The sequence below is a fragment of the Gallinula chloropus genome (genome assembly GCF_964237585.1).
Source record: "Gallinula chloropus genome assembly, chromosome: 8".
Taxonomy (NCBI): Eukaryota; Metazoa; Chordata; class Aves; order Gruiformes; family Rallidae; genus Gallinula; species Gallinula chloropus.
In genome coordinates this window covers 4,057,145-4,072,795 of record NC_140093.1, presented here as the reverse complement: position 1 = coordinate 4,072,795, position 15,651 = coordinate 4,057,145, and the positions used below count along the sequence as shown (strand labels likewise).

At 45.5% G+C, this 15,651-nt stretch overlaps 1 protein-coding gene across 2 annotated transcripts; it reads left to right on the top strand.

Annotated features, from left to right (window-relative positions):
- The first annotated feature begins 555 nt into the window (after positions 1 to 555).
- Positions 556 to 8,011, top strand: SEPTIN2 (septin 2). 2 transcript variants are annotated; one of them, XM_084267467.1, is made up of 7 exons: positions 556 to 668; positions 2,004 to 2,105; positions 2,392 to 2,537; positions 3,151 to 3,234; positions 5,913 to 5,970; positions 7,210 to 7,322; positions 7,751 to 8,011. In XM_084267467.1, the coding sequence occupies exons 1-6, from the start codon at positions 576 to 578 to the stop codon at positions 7,312 to 7,314; spliced, it is 588 nt and encodes a 195-aa protein (XP_084123593.1). In that variant the 5' UTR covers positions 556 to 575; the 3' UTR covers positions 7,315 to 7,322; positions 7,751 to 8,011. The 2 variants fall into 2 exon arrangements, with proteins under 2 accessions (XP_084123593.1, XP_084123592.1); XM_084267466.1 differs by having other exon boundaries at positions 7,210 to 7,327; positions 7,751 to 7,826.
- The last annotated feature ends 7,640 nt before the right edge of the window (positions 8,012 to 15,651 follow it).

Here is a 15,651-nt window from a genome sequence, read left to right as displayed (position 1 = left end):
GCTCTTAGTTAACTTTAAGTTTGGAACAGTTTTAACTCCCCAGTGACCTTGACTTTTTTTTTTTCTTAGTCAGAAAGCACTGGAACCACTGAGACACATGAAATTAAACAATACTCTGGAAAAGTAATTAGTCTTTAATGCAAGTAAAAAAATCTGTCTTTAGCTGATTCTCAAACCCATATTTGTTCTCCAGTTTTAAGACCATCATCTCTTACATCGATGAGCAGTTTGAGCGCTACCTGCACGATGAGAGTGGCTTGAACAGGAGGCACATCATAGATAACCGGGTTCATTGCTGCTTCTACTTCATTTCACCCTTTGGTCATGGGTAAGTGCTTCTCACTGCTCTTTTCTTACTTTGGGGAGTTGGTTTGTGCCTGTTGACTTAAATTTTCCCAATCTGATTGCTGTGGCTTAAGGATGTACTAGAACTGCTGGAATTAATAGGGTATTTTCTTCTCTGGAAGCTCAACATTGGTGTAAAAAAAATATGTAAAATTGGTAATTTAGTTTAAAAATAAATGTAACCCTTTCCATCTTTCAATTTTAGCCTTAAGCCTCTGGATGTTGAGTTTATGAAGGCCATACACAACAAAGTAAATATCGTGCCAGTGATTGCAAAGGCTGATACTCTTTCTCTGAAAGAGCGAGAAAGGCTGAAGAAAAGGGTAAGTGTCTTTCTGGCTTGCTCCAAAGGGTTTGGTTACAGCAGCGTGGTTGCTGAAAGGTGGGGCATTCTCATTCAGTCTTACCCTGGCCTAGCCAAGGAAAACGTCATCTCACCTACAGTGTAACATTATCACAGAGTCACAGGGGCTGGAAGGGACCTCCAGAGCCCATGGGGTCCAACCCCCTGCCAAAGCAGCTCCCTGGGACAGGCACACAGGCCGGTGTCCAGACAGGGCTGGAATCTCTCCAGAGAAGGAGACTCCACACCCCCTGGGCAGCCTGTCCCAGGGCTCCCTCACCCTCACTGGGTACAAGTTCTTCCCCATGTTGGTGTGGAACTCCCTGTGCTCCAACTTGCAGCCATTGCCCCTTGTCCTGTCCCCACAGACACTGAGAAGAGGCTGGCCATGTCCCCCTGCATCCCATACTGAAGATATTTATAAACATTGATCAGTTCCCCTCTCAGGCTTCTTTTCTCCAGGCTGAACAGCCCCAGTTCTTTCAGCCTATCCTCATAGGGGAGATGCTCCAGGTCCTTTAACCATCTTTGTAGCCCTAATTATCAAACTACATATTAGATAATATTAGGTATCTTCATGGTCCCAAAGCAGAGCCTTTCTGCAGCTATAATGTGCATATATTTTTTAATTTTTTGAGATATTTATGATTTGGAGTTATTTTTCTGCTCCAGTGTCACCTTCTTCTAATACATTCCAGTTCTCTCTTCCACAAGACCCCTTAACACATTCAGTCTTGTAGGACTTGATGCTGTATTTGCTGAGGGTGGGGGAAAAGGTGACAAAGCATTATGAGTTAATAACAACTATGACATTTAGAAATCAGGGTTAGAACCAGCTTGGCAGAAGGCACACTTGATCCAGTCTTAACTGTTATATTTAAAGCTTCATCTATGATTTCTTCCAGTTATTCTGAATATCTTTACCCAACTTGCAATAAACAGAGAAGCTTTACTTTGAGAGATGTATTGTGGTAGAATTCTGCAGAAATAAAAGGGTTTTTAAAAAAATGCAATTTTTTTAAAGAGCAGAATATGGGTGTATGGATTCCAGCTGCAGATGCCATACTTAGCAGTCATGAAGACAGAAAAAAGTATTTGTTGTGTTTGTAGCTTGTTTGAATGCTCCTGTTTGTATGAAGCTCTGTGGCATGTAGGTGTTGAATGTCATGAAGAAATATGGTGTTAAGAAACAAATACCAGTAAGATAGGCCCACAGTTCTAATGAGGTGGTTTATAACCAATGAAGTAATTTTACTTTAAGATTTAAAAGTCCTGACTTTACTGTTTTCTCCATTTCTGAAATTATAAATGTCAGATTCTGGATGAAATAGAAGAGCATGGCATCAAGATTTATCACCTGCCTGATGCTGAATCGGATGAGGATGAAGATTTTAAGGAGCAGACCAGACTCCTGAAGGTATGACTGGCTCCCTAGGCTACTTACATGCATAATATCCTGTATTGTTGGACTGCTCAGATGGCTTTAGAACAAGTGATGAGACCTTGAGTGAGTCAGAATCTCTGTGCTCAGGCTCTATCTGGAAGATAAAGGTGTTAACAACTTGTTGGGTTGTTTTTTTTTTTGTTTAATAGCTTCAAATTAAAAGCTTTACAAACTTAATACCTTAATATGCAGCACTGAACAGAACAGTAGTAGTTTGTTTTGCTTCATTTTTAGTAATCTTTGCATTTTTCACTTTCAGACCAGCATTCCATTTTGTGTAGTGGGATCAAATCAACTCATTGAAGCCAAAGGTAAAAAAGTTCGAGGTCGACTCTACCCATGGGGTGTAGTTGAAGTGGAGAATCCAGAACATAATGACTTCCTGAAGCTGAGGACCATGTTAATGTAAGTTAGAAAATCCCAATTAAATGGTAGTTGAAAAAACAATCACCAGGGAAATACTCTTAAAACTGTAACAGGGGTAGGAAGCAGTTGTGGGATCCCTGGAGACGTGTGTCTGGAGAAGACCATGAGCAACCTTGACCTAGCTGGCCTAGACTAGGATTGGACCACATAAGCTCTGCAGGTTCTTTCCAATATGAATTACCAAGTGATTCTAGAAAACGATGCTTTTTGTTGAAGAGTGTTGTATGGCTTCAGATCCCCAATATCACAGAGCAGGTTGCTTCACACCTTTGATAATGTCTCTATGTGGATAGATATCTGCAAAAGAATAGACATCAAAAGTCCACTGGTTGACTTTTTTCAGGCTTTGCCACTCTGCTTCCCCTGCCTAAACACCTTTACCCAGGTGGACAGCTTATTTCAGGGCTGCCTCCAGGTCTGATGTCATCTCTCTGTGTCTTTTATTGCACCAAATGAACTTAAATTAGCTTTGAAATTAGCATATTAACTGGGTGTGCACGCTGAACCCCCTGACCTCATAGTGCTGCATGTTAGAGTTGGGTAAAGAAGCTGACATGACACAGGTATATTTTAACTGTTTTCCTTCCACCAGCACCCACATGCAAGATCTTCAGGAGGTGACCCAGGACCTTCACTATGAGAACTTCCGCTCTGAGAGGCTCAAACGAGGCGGCAGGTTGGCATCTTACAGTTAAATGCTGGTTTTCCCTCTTCTGAATTGAGTTTTTGGTCTCTCTCTGTGTCACTCCTACTGTTTCATTGCTAGGATTTGGTAGGTCATGGACAGTCTAGCTCCAGTAAGCACCAAGTTCAGTTGACCAGTTTACACTGAATGTAAGAATAGAGTAGTCTGTAAAACTGAAGAGACAGTTGTGTCATTAAAAGGGTAGAGTTAGACCTCTGCTTTGTTTTAAGGCTTGAGCACAGTTGGATTATAACATTTGAGGTAAGTAAGAAGGGCAGATGTCTGTGGTAAATGTCTTTAAAAATCTGCAGTTTAGGTCAGTGCTGATATGTTAAAAATGGGAGGGGGGGGGGAGGAGGGTTGTGAATTAACTACTGGAAAGAGAAACTCAAGTCCTTCTACTTTATTAAACACCATAGAATCATAGAATGGTCGGGGTTGGAAGGGACCCCAAGGATCACAGAGCTCCAACCCCCTGCCACAGGCAGGGACACCAACCTCCAGGCCTGGAGCTACACAAGGTTGCCCAGGGCCCCATCCAACCTGGCCTTGAACACTCCCAGGGACAGGGTATCTTCTACATAAATAAACAGGATAATATCTTTCAACCCTGTTTTGAGCTGTGGTAGGTAGGGCACAGCTTTCCTGGGGAGAGAGATGGGCAGAACACTCCATTTTTCATTAAAATAGCAGGGTTTGGAAAGTGGAGTTTGTGTGTCCTTGTGGAAAGTGTTTCCTGGTTTGAGTTTCCTGCTGCTTCTCTTACTTCAGCCACCAGAGGGTTTCAGAATTGCACTTTTCTGCAGGTTTGAGATATTGTGCAAAGCTTTTCCCATCATGCTGTTGACACAGGTTTTGTCAAATGCCTACTCACTCCTCAGGAAAAGGAGTTTGTCTGTAGCACTGGGCTACAAGTCCAGTTTTCCCTTTTGGGCACCGAGGACTATTTGCCAAACAATTTCTCTGTTGGCCTTTTAATGAGCATCAGTTTGTTCACTTTTGGTGGCACTTGTATGATTAGACTTATTAGCAGATCTTCCCCATTGCCTCATGGGACAGGAACAATCTGTTAGCAAAGCAGTAGGTAGTCTTGAAACTACAGTGTGTTAAAATGTATGTTTGGTTTACTCACTGTAAAACTGGAATGTCCCAGTTAAGAAAGATACTGAGTTACTGAATCACAGAATCACCAGGTTGGAAAAGACCTCTGAGATCATCAAGTCCAACCATTCCCATCCTAAACTAAACCAGATCCCTGAGCACCTCATCCACCCTTTTTTAAACACACCCAGGGGTGGGGACTCAGCCCCCTCCCTGGGCAGCCTGTGCCAGGCCCTGACAACTCTTGCAGGGAAGAACTTTTCCCTCCCATCTGACCTGACCCTGCCCTGGCACAGCTTGAGCCCATTGCCCCTTGTCCCATCTCCTGTCCCCTGGCTGAAGAGACCATCGCCCACCTCTCTGCACCCTCCTGGCAGGGCAGTGGAGGTGGGGAGAAGGTCTCCCCTCAGCCTCCTCTTCTCCAGGCTGAACACCCCCAGCTCCCTCAGCTGTTCCTCAGAGGATTTGCCCTCCAGCCCCTTCCCCAGCCTGGTTGCCCTTCTCTGGACTCACTCCAGGACCTCCATGTCCTTCTTATGGTGAGGAGCCCAGAACTGGACCCAGCACTCGAGGTGCAGCCTCACCAGTGCCCAGTCCAGGGGCACAATCCCCTCCCCAGACCTACTGGCCACACTATTTTTGACACCAGCCAGGATGCCATTGGCCTTCCTGGCCACCCAGGCACACTGCTGACTGCTTAATTCTGACAGGTGTAATCAATGCTTGTACTATGATCTTGTCATGCAAAAGAAACCTTTTGGACTTATTAAAATAAAAAAGAAAATGCTAGAAAAATAGTCAAACTTCAGTGTCTTACGTGGAGCAAAGGATAAAGGGTTCCTCCACTTGGATGGATTCCAGATACGTGTGGTGGTTGTGTTACTTCTGTGGGTTTGGCTGTGACCCTTTTAGATGTTTTGGTAGCAAACATGGCTCAGGAAGTTAGGGCTGGGATTGACCTGCATCAGAGGAAGGTCCTGCCTGGAGGGAGCCAGCTTCCAGAGACAGAAGTTCTCAGAGCACTGGGTATTTTACATATCACTTCCATTTATTTTTATTCCATTTATCTTGTCCAGCACGACCTTGAACTTCTGTTTTGATGTAGTTGTATTGATTTATTGCACCAGGGAAAGAGAATACTGGAGTATGTGTTTGCAGTGTTCCTCAATTACCTGTATCTGTGTGGAACTCAGATTGCAGTCAGTTCAGATAACGTTGTGCTCTGATAAACTGCCACACTTGAACCCTGCTCAGAAATAGCTGTTGTTGTTGTTATCTGCATGAAAAGATCTGTCATGTTTTAAAGTTGTAGGTAGAACAGTTTGTACTTGTTCTGGGCATAACCTTTTGAAGGAACAGGGGCTAAACTGATGTCTTGAAAAGACTTTAAAAGTGAAACTCTGAGTGGCAGCTGTGGGCAGACCAAGTTTCATGAACTGTGTATTATGAAACTCTACCATGTAAGATGTGTTCGAAGAGCCTTGATTTTTTTGTCAACAAAGCATTCTCTAGAAATTCAAAATCTGGAATGTATGGGTGTTCCTGAACAATATTCCTCTTTTTTTTAGGAAAATAGAAGACGAAGAAGTAAATAAAGACCAGATTCTGCTTGAAAAAGAAGCTGAAGTAAGATGACAGAACTTCTACACTCTTGTGATGGGATAAGTTTTATTCTTGTAGCACTACTTTATGTCAGATGATTTATATGATCTTGGTAATTTGGAAAGGAAACCAGAATTTTCTAATATAAAGTTATTCAAGGTGCAGTAGCAGAATGAGAAGAGGTGTAGAGGAGTCTCAGGATCATGACTTACTGGAACAGGTGGAATGTGGTAAAATGCCTCACTGAACACAAAGGTAGAATATTTTTGGTTTAGCAAGTTCAGATTTCAGATTGACAGATGTTTGGACTTTGAAAGATATGTCAGGAAAGACCCAGTGTGCACACTCAGCTGTTGGGCTTTTCCATGCACTTGCTGATAGCTGGTGTTGGAGAGAAGGCTGAGTTAGGTGGACTTTTCAGTCTGCTCTGCCACAAGCAGATCCTCAGTCTTCTGCTGGTGGTTTTGGTGGCTACCTGAGTCCCACAGGATAGGTAGAGTTAAAAGTTTTTTCATTTAAAGAATATGGAAAAAAATAGTGTAAACATTTCACAGCTTTAACTTTTCATTGTTTAGCTTAACAGTTGTTTGAGCTCAGAGTGTAGATGCACACAGGCAAAGACACCAAATACATTTTGGGGTGAGGTTGACTTCCCACCCCTCAGAGTTGGGTGTGATAAAAGAGTGTAAGTATTGTACAAGCAGCACAGCTGAATGAATCTCAGTCGCCAAGTCACACTTTGGCACTGTGTTTAAATGTTGCAGTGCTCTAAAAATGGGTTTGGGGCAAGCTTATGTCTCCTTGGGTGGTTTGTCTGTAATACTCCCTTCCACCTAGACACCACCAGTGAGGAGCTGGGAAGTAGCCCTGACAGCTCTGTTTGGTGACAGGTACTGACATAGTTTTGAGGGTCATAAACAACCTGCTTTGCTTCTGCTGATGAGCTTCAGTAGCTGCTTGCTCAGCACTTCAGCACCATCGGGTTTCTGCCTTTAACTTCAGAGGAAGCAAAGGCTTCCAATTAAGGATGCTTAAAATCTCATCCCAAATGACACTAATGAAGCCTGCTTATCTCCATCAGCATATTCCCAACCTCTCAGCGGATGAACAAAAGGTTGACAGAACCTGAGATTGTTACCCATCAGATAAAGATAATGTAGACATGCCTCCCCTCTTTAATATTCCTAATTAGTAGTGTGGCAGCAGCAGAGAGCCATAGTCTGAGGTGAGATTAGGCTGAAGGCTTCTGTGCTCCTCTTGCAGCTTCGTCGCATGCAGGAGATGATTGCGAGGATGCAGGCGCAGATGCAGATGCAGATGCAGAGTGGAGAAGGAGATGGCAGCGCAGTTCAAGGACACCATGTGTAAAGCCTTGGGTAAGGTGGGCAGATGTAACCACTTACAGGGTGGGTTTTTTCACCACTTGGTACTGAGAAGGTCTGGAAAAATGTTTACAAGGGTTTGCATAGGTTTCAACCTCCCTTCTCACTGGTAAAGGTTTAACTACTGTTTGTGGAGTGGATGGCTTGGGGCCAAACTAAACATTAGTGTGGTTGTCTATATGTCCCTATGTATTTTTATTTATATATATATATATATATTCAAATTTTCCCAAAAGTCTGTGCAATATATGCTGGCAAGAATCGTGGAAGGAGTCTTTGAAGTGGTGTGAACAGGTGATTCTCTAACACGTGCTGAAGTCATCGTTTCATTGGAGCTTTTAAAACCTTTGCAGCTTTTTCAGGTTTGTGGCTCCCAAGAAGATAGCCCCCCTCAAATCATGTTGTTTCTGTCTTGGTTTTAGGTTTACTTGGGCATCAGGGTGATGTTCTGAAGTTGAGCTGTGGTGGGGTTACACCAGAAAGGATGCCTGTTGTTCAACAAGTGACTTGGCATTTGCATTAGAGTTTAACGTGGAAACGAATCGTGGTAACTCTTGAGATGTGTACTTCCTAACATGCACTCAGTATTTTACACACACTTGGCTTTGTCTTTTCTTTAGTAATTCTTGTGTTGAGCTTATTTTTAATTTCCCATTGTATTAGGGATATGAAATAGACATTTAAACTTTTCTAGTCAGATAGGGCATTAGATAACCACTTCTTTTTTTAATAATAATATGGCTTACTAATTAGCTCCTTGCTTTTAACTCAGTCTAACACCAACAACCCTTGTTCAGTAGGGTATAGCAGTCACCTCACCAGGCAGCCCCAGAAGGTTTATTTTCTTTGTTTTGCTGTGTTTCCAGGGGTGTGTCTGTGAGACCATTGGCTCTTTTTCTGTCTCTGCTCAGTGCAGAGGATTTTCTTGGCTTCTGCGAGTCTCAAAATTGAAGCATGCCTTGTGTCTTAATGAAAGAAAGGAAATGCCTCTAAGAGGCACACTGCATTTTATATGACAGCCATGATTTCCCCCAGATTTAACTTTGAGGGACACATATTCTTTATGTTTGCCTAAAATCTCTTACTCTATTTGCAGATCATTGTAGGTTTCTTGTAGGTTAGCACAAATCAGTCCTATTTTCTGGGATTACTGCAAGCAAATAAATAATACTGATGCTGTTAAATGAAGCAAACCTCAAAGACTAGTTTTCTATATCCAAATCCATAAATAATTCTAGAATTCCTAATGAGTCTTTTCATACAGTTTTTAGGGCATTGCAAAGTGTTAATCATAGCATGAAGTATGTACTGGCTTTAAATGCTCTCTGCCTGAGGGGATCAGTGCAAAGTATACATTAAGGTCTTGCTCCCAGACAGAGTGAGCAGTATTACTTCAGAAGTGACTGACAACTTACACTTCCTTGGGGTTTTTTGGGGGTCAAAGTCACTTTCCTTAATGCTGATAAGGAGAGGAGACCATTTGTTAGCTTGGCTGGACTTCTACTACCTATCAGTACCAGCTGTAGTGCACAGCCACACAGGTGCTGGCTCATGGGGTGAGCAGTAAGACAGTGTTAGTTTTTCTACTACTGATAAAGCCAGCAAGCAGGTTTCCTCATCTGATCTGTTACAAAATGTTGTTTTCTGAGCAGCTAATTAATAGGTAGGATTGCAACTTTTTTCTCCAAGCTGAAGGGCAGCTGTGACTTTTATAATATTTTTTTTAACGTTTCTTTGAAAAACAATTTGTAGGATTTCTACAGCTAATGGATAATTCCAGGGGTACTTCAGTGGCTATAAACCTGTTAAGCAGCTCAACTTTTTACCTGCCTGAAACTACTGCTGATGAATTGTTTTATATTTGAATCTTTCTAAAAAAATGTGAAGTAAAACCCTGCGTTGTAGCCTCCTTTCTACCTTATTTATATCAAAATGTTTTTGATGTATTTGTGTGAATTGCTTGTCACAAACTTACCAAAAGAACTTAGCTACAAAGTTATTCACCAGATAACTTTGTGAAGTCCCATGCTGTGCTTCCACTGCCACAAATCTGGAGGTTTGAGGTGGGGTTTTTCCCTACTGATGCAGCTGTTTGTTTCCTGGGAAGCTGTTTGTCTGTCATCTCTGAAATGCTTTGAAGGCAGCGTGCTGTGGGTGCTGCCTGCTTTGCCAGGGAGAGCAGCCCTGGGATGCTGGTGTGCTCACCTGTAAGCTTGGCTGCAGTAGTACTATGAACCTGTACTTGAAGAAAAACTGTGAAACCTCAGATGGGTGCAAAGGGGGGCTGGTTGCACATGTAACTCTGTGTGTGTAGGCTTGAGAGGGCTTTTTCCCCTGGGTTTTCTGACATGGCAACAAAAAGCAGGGTGTCCGTGCAGTCTGTTTGGTCACGACCTGTGGAGTTATTTTAGGTGATGTCTTTGCAGTATCATCTATCTGTTAAAACATTTGAATGAGTATTCTGTTTGCTTCTTTTTGTTCTATAATACTAGCAGGAGAAATATTTTCATATGGAGGATTTTTTTTTTTGTAGTTGGGTTTTCTTTTTTTTAATAGGAAACAAAAGTTTACAGCTCTCACCACTGTAACAGCAATGCTTTAAGAAGGCTGCTTGCTGCTTCTTCCAAAGTCTTTTCCCCTTCCCTTTTCACACAATTACTGGCTTCCTGCTAAGGCATGAGAAGTGAGGCTACCTTGCTCAGATCTTATTTCAGCCAAACTCAACTACTGGTAGAAGACTTGGGTAAAGAAAGACTCAGAGACAAAAGGTACATGTTGTTTGGTGGCTTGCAGAGCTAGCCACAACTCTCTGTTACAACATTATTACAGTGTTTATTTTAGTAGTCAAAATACTTCTACATTTGCAGGGCTTTATAGTTGGTAGCAAAAATTACTTGCTTTTGGTACAAAAATCTTGTTATATTCTGGTTTATTTACAGCCATTAGCCAAGACTATAATAAAAAATGCTAAATACACTCTTGTTTTGGTTTGTTATAATCCTTTATTATAATCAGCCCTGTCAGTATTAATTTCTTTGTGGTGATACAAGGGAGAAATGCAGATGTGGTTTAGAGAGAACACAAGGATGGACTCTTATAAAACACAGTCATTAAGTATTGTATGCTCCAGCTGCACACATGGCATTTCCTTACAGGTGTTCCCAGAGCTACTCAAGCCCAGCTTTGGGACCTTGAGCTTTCAGTGGCTGCCACCAAACTTGTGCATCCCTCAGTTATTACTGTAGGTACTTGTTAGGTGGTGCTTTGTGTGTTTGGGGTGAATGAAAGGGTGATGTGTCTTTGTTCTAGATATTCCAAGATAATTTTGGGATCATTTTCATGTGAAATTACCTCAGTGGCCACTGTGGCTGTTGCAGATTAAGAGCACCAGGCTGGGTCCTGGGCTTTGGGTTCTTGTGCTGTTAAAACCAGAGGATTTTACACCAGCACTTTACATGTGGAACGTGTCACTTCTGCAGCTGTCCTGGTTTGGAGAGCTTGCTTTGGGTTGCTGTGTTGGATTGCTTTGGGTTGCTGTATTGGATTGCTTTGGGTTGCTGTGTTGGATTGCTTTGTGCTGCTGGGAGGCACATGTTCTCCAGTGTGGGGGCCAGATGCCCCCAAAGCCACTCTGTCACCCCCCCTCCTTAGCTGGGCAGGGGAGACAGTATCAAACAAGCAGGTTACGGGTCCAGATAAGGGCAGGAGAGATCCCTCAGCAATTACTGTCGTGGGACAAACAGACTCAACATGGAATAAAATGCATCTAATTTATTGTCCAGTGGAACCAGAGCAGGATAATGAGAAATGAACCCAAATCTTACCCCCTCCCACCACCCTTCCCTCCTTCCTGGGCTCAACCTCTCTCCCCATTTCTCTCCCTCCCCCCCCCAGCAGCACAGGGGGACGGGGATGGGGTTGGGGTCAGTCCCTCACAGGCTGTCCCTGCCGCTCCTTCCTCCTCAGGGGAGGACTCCTCACACTCCTCCCCTGCTCCAGCACGGGGTCCCTCCCATGGCAGACAGTCAGGCCCCTGGTGTTGGTGCTGTGGGGCCTGGGGGAAGCTCCTGGCAGCTCTCCCAGAAGCCTCCCCTGTCCCCCACCACCAAACCCTCACCACCCAAACCCAAAGCACGATGCAGGGTAAGACTGGTACGTGTGCCAGCCTTCCTGGTTTTAGAGTATGCTGATGTTTCATTTTTTGAAGTACTTCATGTGGAACTGGCACATTAAAGGAAGATACATCTTTAGGGTATAGAGAGAAGCAGTGAGGAGCCATTCGGTGTATACCCACCTGCTCTTTGAAAGAAGCCTTTGGGTACATCCTGACTGTTTCCCTCCTGTCTGGTGTGGAAGAGGGACTTCTGTGGGCTTCAACTCCAGCTCTGGAAAGGAGTGCTGGGAAAGAATTGCCCTGTTACTGGGAAACTTAAATCTGGAAGATTTCTGGGTTTTGAGAACATGTTAGTTCTGTTCAGGAACTGTGGGCAGGGTCTAGAATGGTGTCAGAGCTGAGGTGTGAAACGGGTGGGCTGGGGCTGGCTGCTGCCTCAAACCTGCTTATTGGGATATGTGTGTGGAGGAAGAGACAGGAAGACTGTGCTGGGGAGGGAAGAATTGCAAGGCATTTTAGTAAAATATGATGAAAATAACGCTAAACAGAACTATCCACATAGAAACTGCCTGTGGGATGTGGATGAGCCACAGGCAGTGCTCAGTGGCACCTGATGCTGATGCCTTTTCTGGCAGCATGTCAGCTCCCATGTGGACTGGATGCTCTCAAAGGGCTTTCCCAACCTTGTGGTTCTGTGCTCACGTGCTGGTACAAGCTTTATTTTACTTCAGATCTGCATGACAAACCCAAGCTGTGGCCTTACTGCAGAGGGGTTGCAGTGCCTCATTATACAGCTGTGCAGATAAACCCATGGGGTTTATATGTGGCAGCACAACACAGCCACATAGTTTTGGATGCTGGTTTTCTGGGTGTTTGCATGCATCTTTTTCCTAACATTTTTCTCTGGAGTAATTTCTCATCCAATTTATGCCTGCATTTCCTTGGAAAGCATTTCTTCTCCAGTTGTTTTCCCCATTCTTTGACATCCTTAGGATTGATTTTCCTTCCCATCGTGTCACTTTCCCTGAACAGAGCAGCTGGAGCTGACTCCTTGGCCTTGGCTCTTGGGCAAGGAATGAGGAAGGAGATCAGCTTGTGGACCTTGTGTCAGGTCACTCTGATAACAGTGGGGCTGGGCTGGAGGTCAAGTTTACACCGCTTGCTCCCAACCTTTCTGCTTTGCTGGCACCTGTGGATGAGTTAGTCATACCTCTCTTCATAAGGACTCTGATGACCTCAGAGTTACTGACAGAAGGAAGCTGTCCTGTGATGCTGGAAGAAAAGAATGCTTGGCATTCCATTAACTAACTGCTTGCAGCTTTCCATCCTGGGCCATGACCAAAAAGGGCAGTGCAAAGGGCTGGAGTTCTTATTGCTTTATCTTCTACTAAAGCTGGGAATTAGGATGTCATCACAGAGCTCTGAAAGGAAAGAAGTTCAGACTTGGGAATTGTAACTCTGATGCCAGTTGACTCCTCTGTGAGCACTGAGGAGTGGTGCTCCCCAGGGCTGGTACTGGGATCATTTAACAGAGGCATGGATGGGGGGATTGAGTGCACCCTCAGCAGTTTGCTGATGACACCGAGCTGTGTGGTGGGTTGGGAGGAGAAGGGATGGTATCCTGAGGGACCTTGTGGGGCAGTGAGGTGCATGGAGTTCAACAAGCCCAAGCCAAGGTCCTGCCCTTGGGTCAGGGCAGTCCCCAGCACAGCGACAGGCTGGGGAAGATGGATGCAAAACAGCCCTGAGGAGGATTTGGCTGGTGGGAGGTGAGAAGCCCAACCTGACCCAGCACTGTTGGCAGCCCAGAAAGCCACCCAGGTCCTGGGCTGCACCCCCAGCAGCTGGAGAGGGGCTGGGAGGCAGAAATCCTTCCCAAGGAAGGGGGAAGCCCTGGCACAGGGTGCCCAGAGAAGCTGGGGCTGCCCCTGGATCCCTGTCAGGGTTCAAGGCCGGGTTGCATGGGGCTTGGGACACCTTGGGCTGATAGGGGGTGTCCCTACCCATGGCAGGGGGACACTGGGGGGTCTGAGGGTCTTTCCCCCTTAATAATTCAACTTGCTGGAGAGCATTTTTGCACAGCTGAGAACTCCAGCGTGTTTCCTGGGAGAGTGGCAAGGGAGCATTTGCTGTTGCAGCATCCTGTGCATGTCATCCCCATCCTGGTGGCTGGCAGAGCCCAGGAGGCCGACAGTGCCAGTGGGTGTTTCCCCTGTGCCAGAGCAGCCTCTGGGGTTGTAGCTGTGTGCTAGTGGGTGAGCTTTCCTCTGTCACAGCAGTGTCACCCACGCCCTGTGCTGTGTCACACGTGTCATTTGACGTGACAGACACGAGCGATGCTGAAATCAGCCCGTTCTCACAGGAGCAGCAGGTGTGAATCTGGGTCAAGCCTGGAGAGCAGGAATGGAGGGATGGAGAAGTTGGTTGTGGGAGAAGTGGTTTGCTGGCGGGCTCCAGCAGCGTGTCCCAGGCCTGATAGGATCTCCTGGGTCTGGCTCACAGCCCTGCCAGGGTGTGTCAGAGTTTCAGGTCTGCTGGGATATTTCTGCCCCGTTCAGATCATGATCTGATGGAGCTCCAACATTTGCAAGTCCAGTTTCACTGCTCAAAGCACAGCAGGCAAAGGAAACTCGCTTCCACCCCCAGGCCCAGCAGGAGCCTGTAAATCCAGCAGGAACAACGTGCTTCTTGGGAACAACCTCTGGCTGGAGACAGGCAGCCTGGCCGTATGAACCGTGTCCTGCCAAGCACGGAGCGCGGCGCTTCGGCTGCGCTGGGAAAACCCAAGCTCCACCATAGGAAAACCATGAGGGTGGCTACTAACTCCACCAAGCCCAGGGCTTATTCCTGCCCCTTTGCCCAGAACCCAGTACAAACTGGTTTGTCAGACCAATGCACTGAGTTGTGCGTGCTCAGCCCTCCCAAGATCTTCAGCGTTGCGTGCATCTTCTGTGGTGATGCAACCAGCGCTTGGTGCAGCAGATTTAAGGTCTGGCAGCAAATTTTAAGGAGAGGTCTGCAAATTTTGGCTCAAATAAAGGTAGTTTTGGCAAAAAAAAAGAAAAAAAAGGTTGGAGATATTTGAGTTTTAGACCCACCAGCCGTTTGCAGCTTTGGTGTGTTGAGGTATTGTGCCTCAAGCTGGCTGTCCTCCTGGGTTTGATTGAGAAAGAAATTGAGGCTGATTGGGCAAAGAGGAGGAGTAGTCTCATTTGTAGGAGCATGAGCCAAAAATTCATGGGAAAATTCCTATGTAGGTGACAGAGGAACTCCCAGGTTCTGTGAAGATAACTCAGCGTGGTGTAGAGAATGAGTAAATAAACACACCCCGAGAGCTAATGCAAGCTACTCATTAAGACAGACACTGGGCTGCTTCCAGAGCAGATTGATTAAAAAAAAGGGAAAGTTATGGACAGTAAAATGCTTTGCTCAGAACACGCCCCCTCCTGCGCCTTGTAACGTCATTTCCACTGTTGTTGTAATATTTTTGATTCCTTTATTTGTTCTTTTAAGAAGCTTTTCCATAAGGGAGAGCCCAAACCCCACGTCTGTCTGTTCCCATAGGGGTACTTGCTCTGTGTTCAGAGCTGTTACCCCAAAGCAGACCGTGGGGGTTGGATCCCTGGGGCAGCACGTAGCTCATTGACTAGTGCTTTCTTTGGGAAGTCATACCCAGAGCAAGAAAGCAGGATTTAATCCTTCTTCCACACCCAGCAAATAGTCCCAAGCTGCCTGCTTTAGAATAGAATAGAATCATAGGGGTTGGAAGGGACCTCCAGAGCCCATGGGGTCCAACCCCCTGCCAAAGCAGCTCCCTGGGACAGGTCACATGGGCCGGTGTCCAGACGGGGCTGGAATCTCTCCAGAGGAGGAGACTCCACACCCCCTGGGCAGCCTGTCCCAGGGCTCCCTCACCCTCACTGGGTACAAGTTCTTCCCCATGTTGCTGTGGAACTCCCTGTGCTTCAACTTGCAGCCATTGCCCCTTGTCCTGTCCCCACAGACACTGAGAAGGGGCTGCCCATTTCCCCCTGCATCCCATACTGGAGATATTGATAAACATTCATGAGGTCCCCCCTTAGTCTTCTTTTCTCCAGGCTGAAGAGCCCCAGCTCACTCAGCCTTTCCTCACAGGGGAGATGCTCCAGGCCCTTCCTCATCTCTGTAGCCTCCTCTGGACTCTCTCCAGCAGATCCCTGTCTGTTTGAT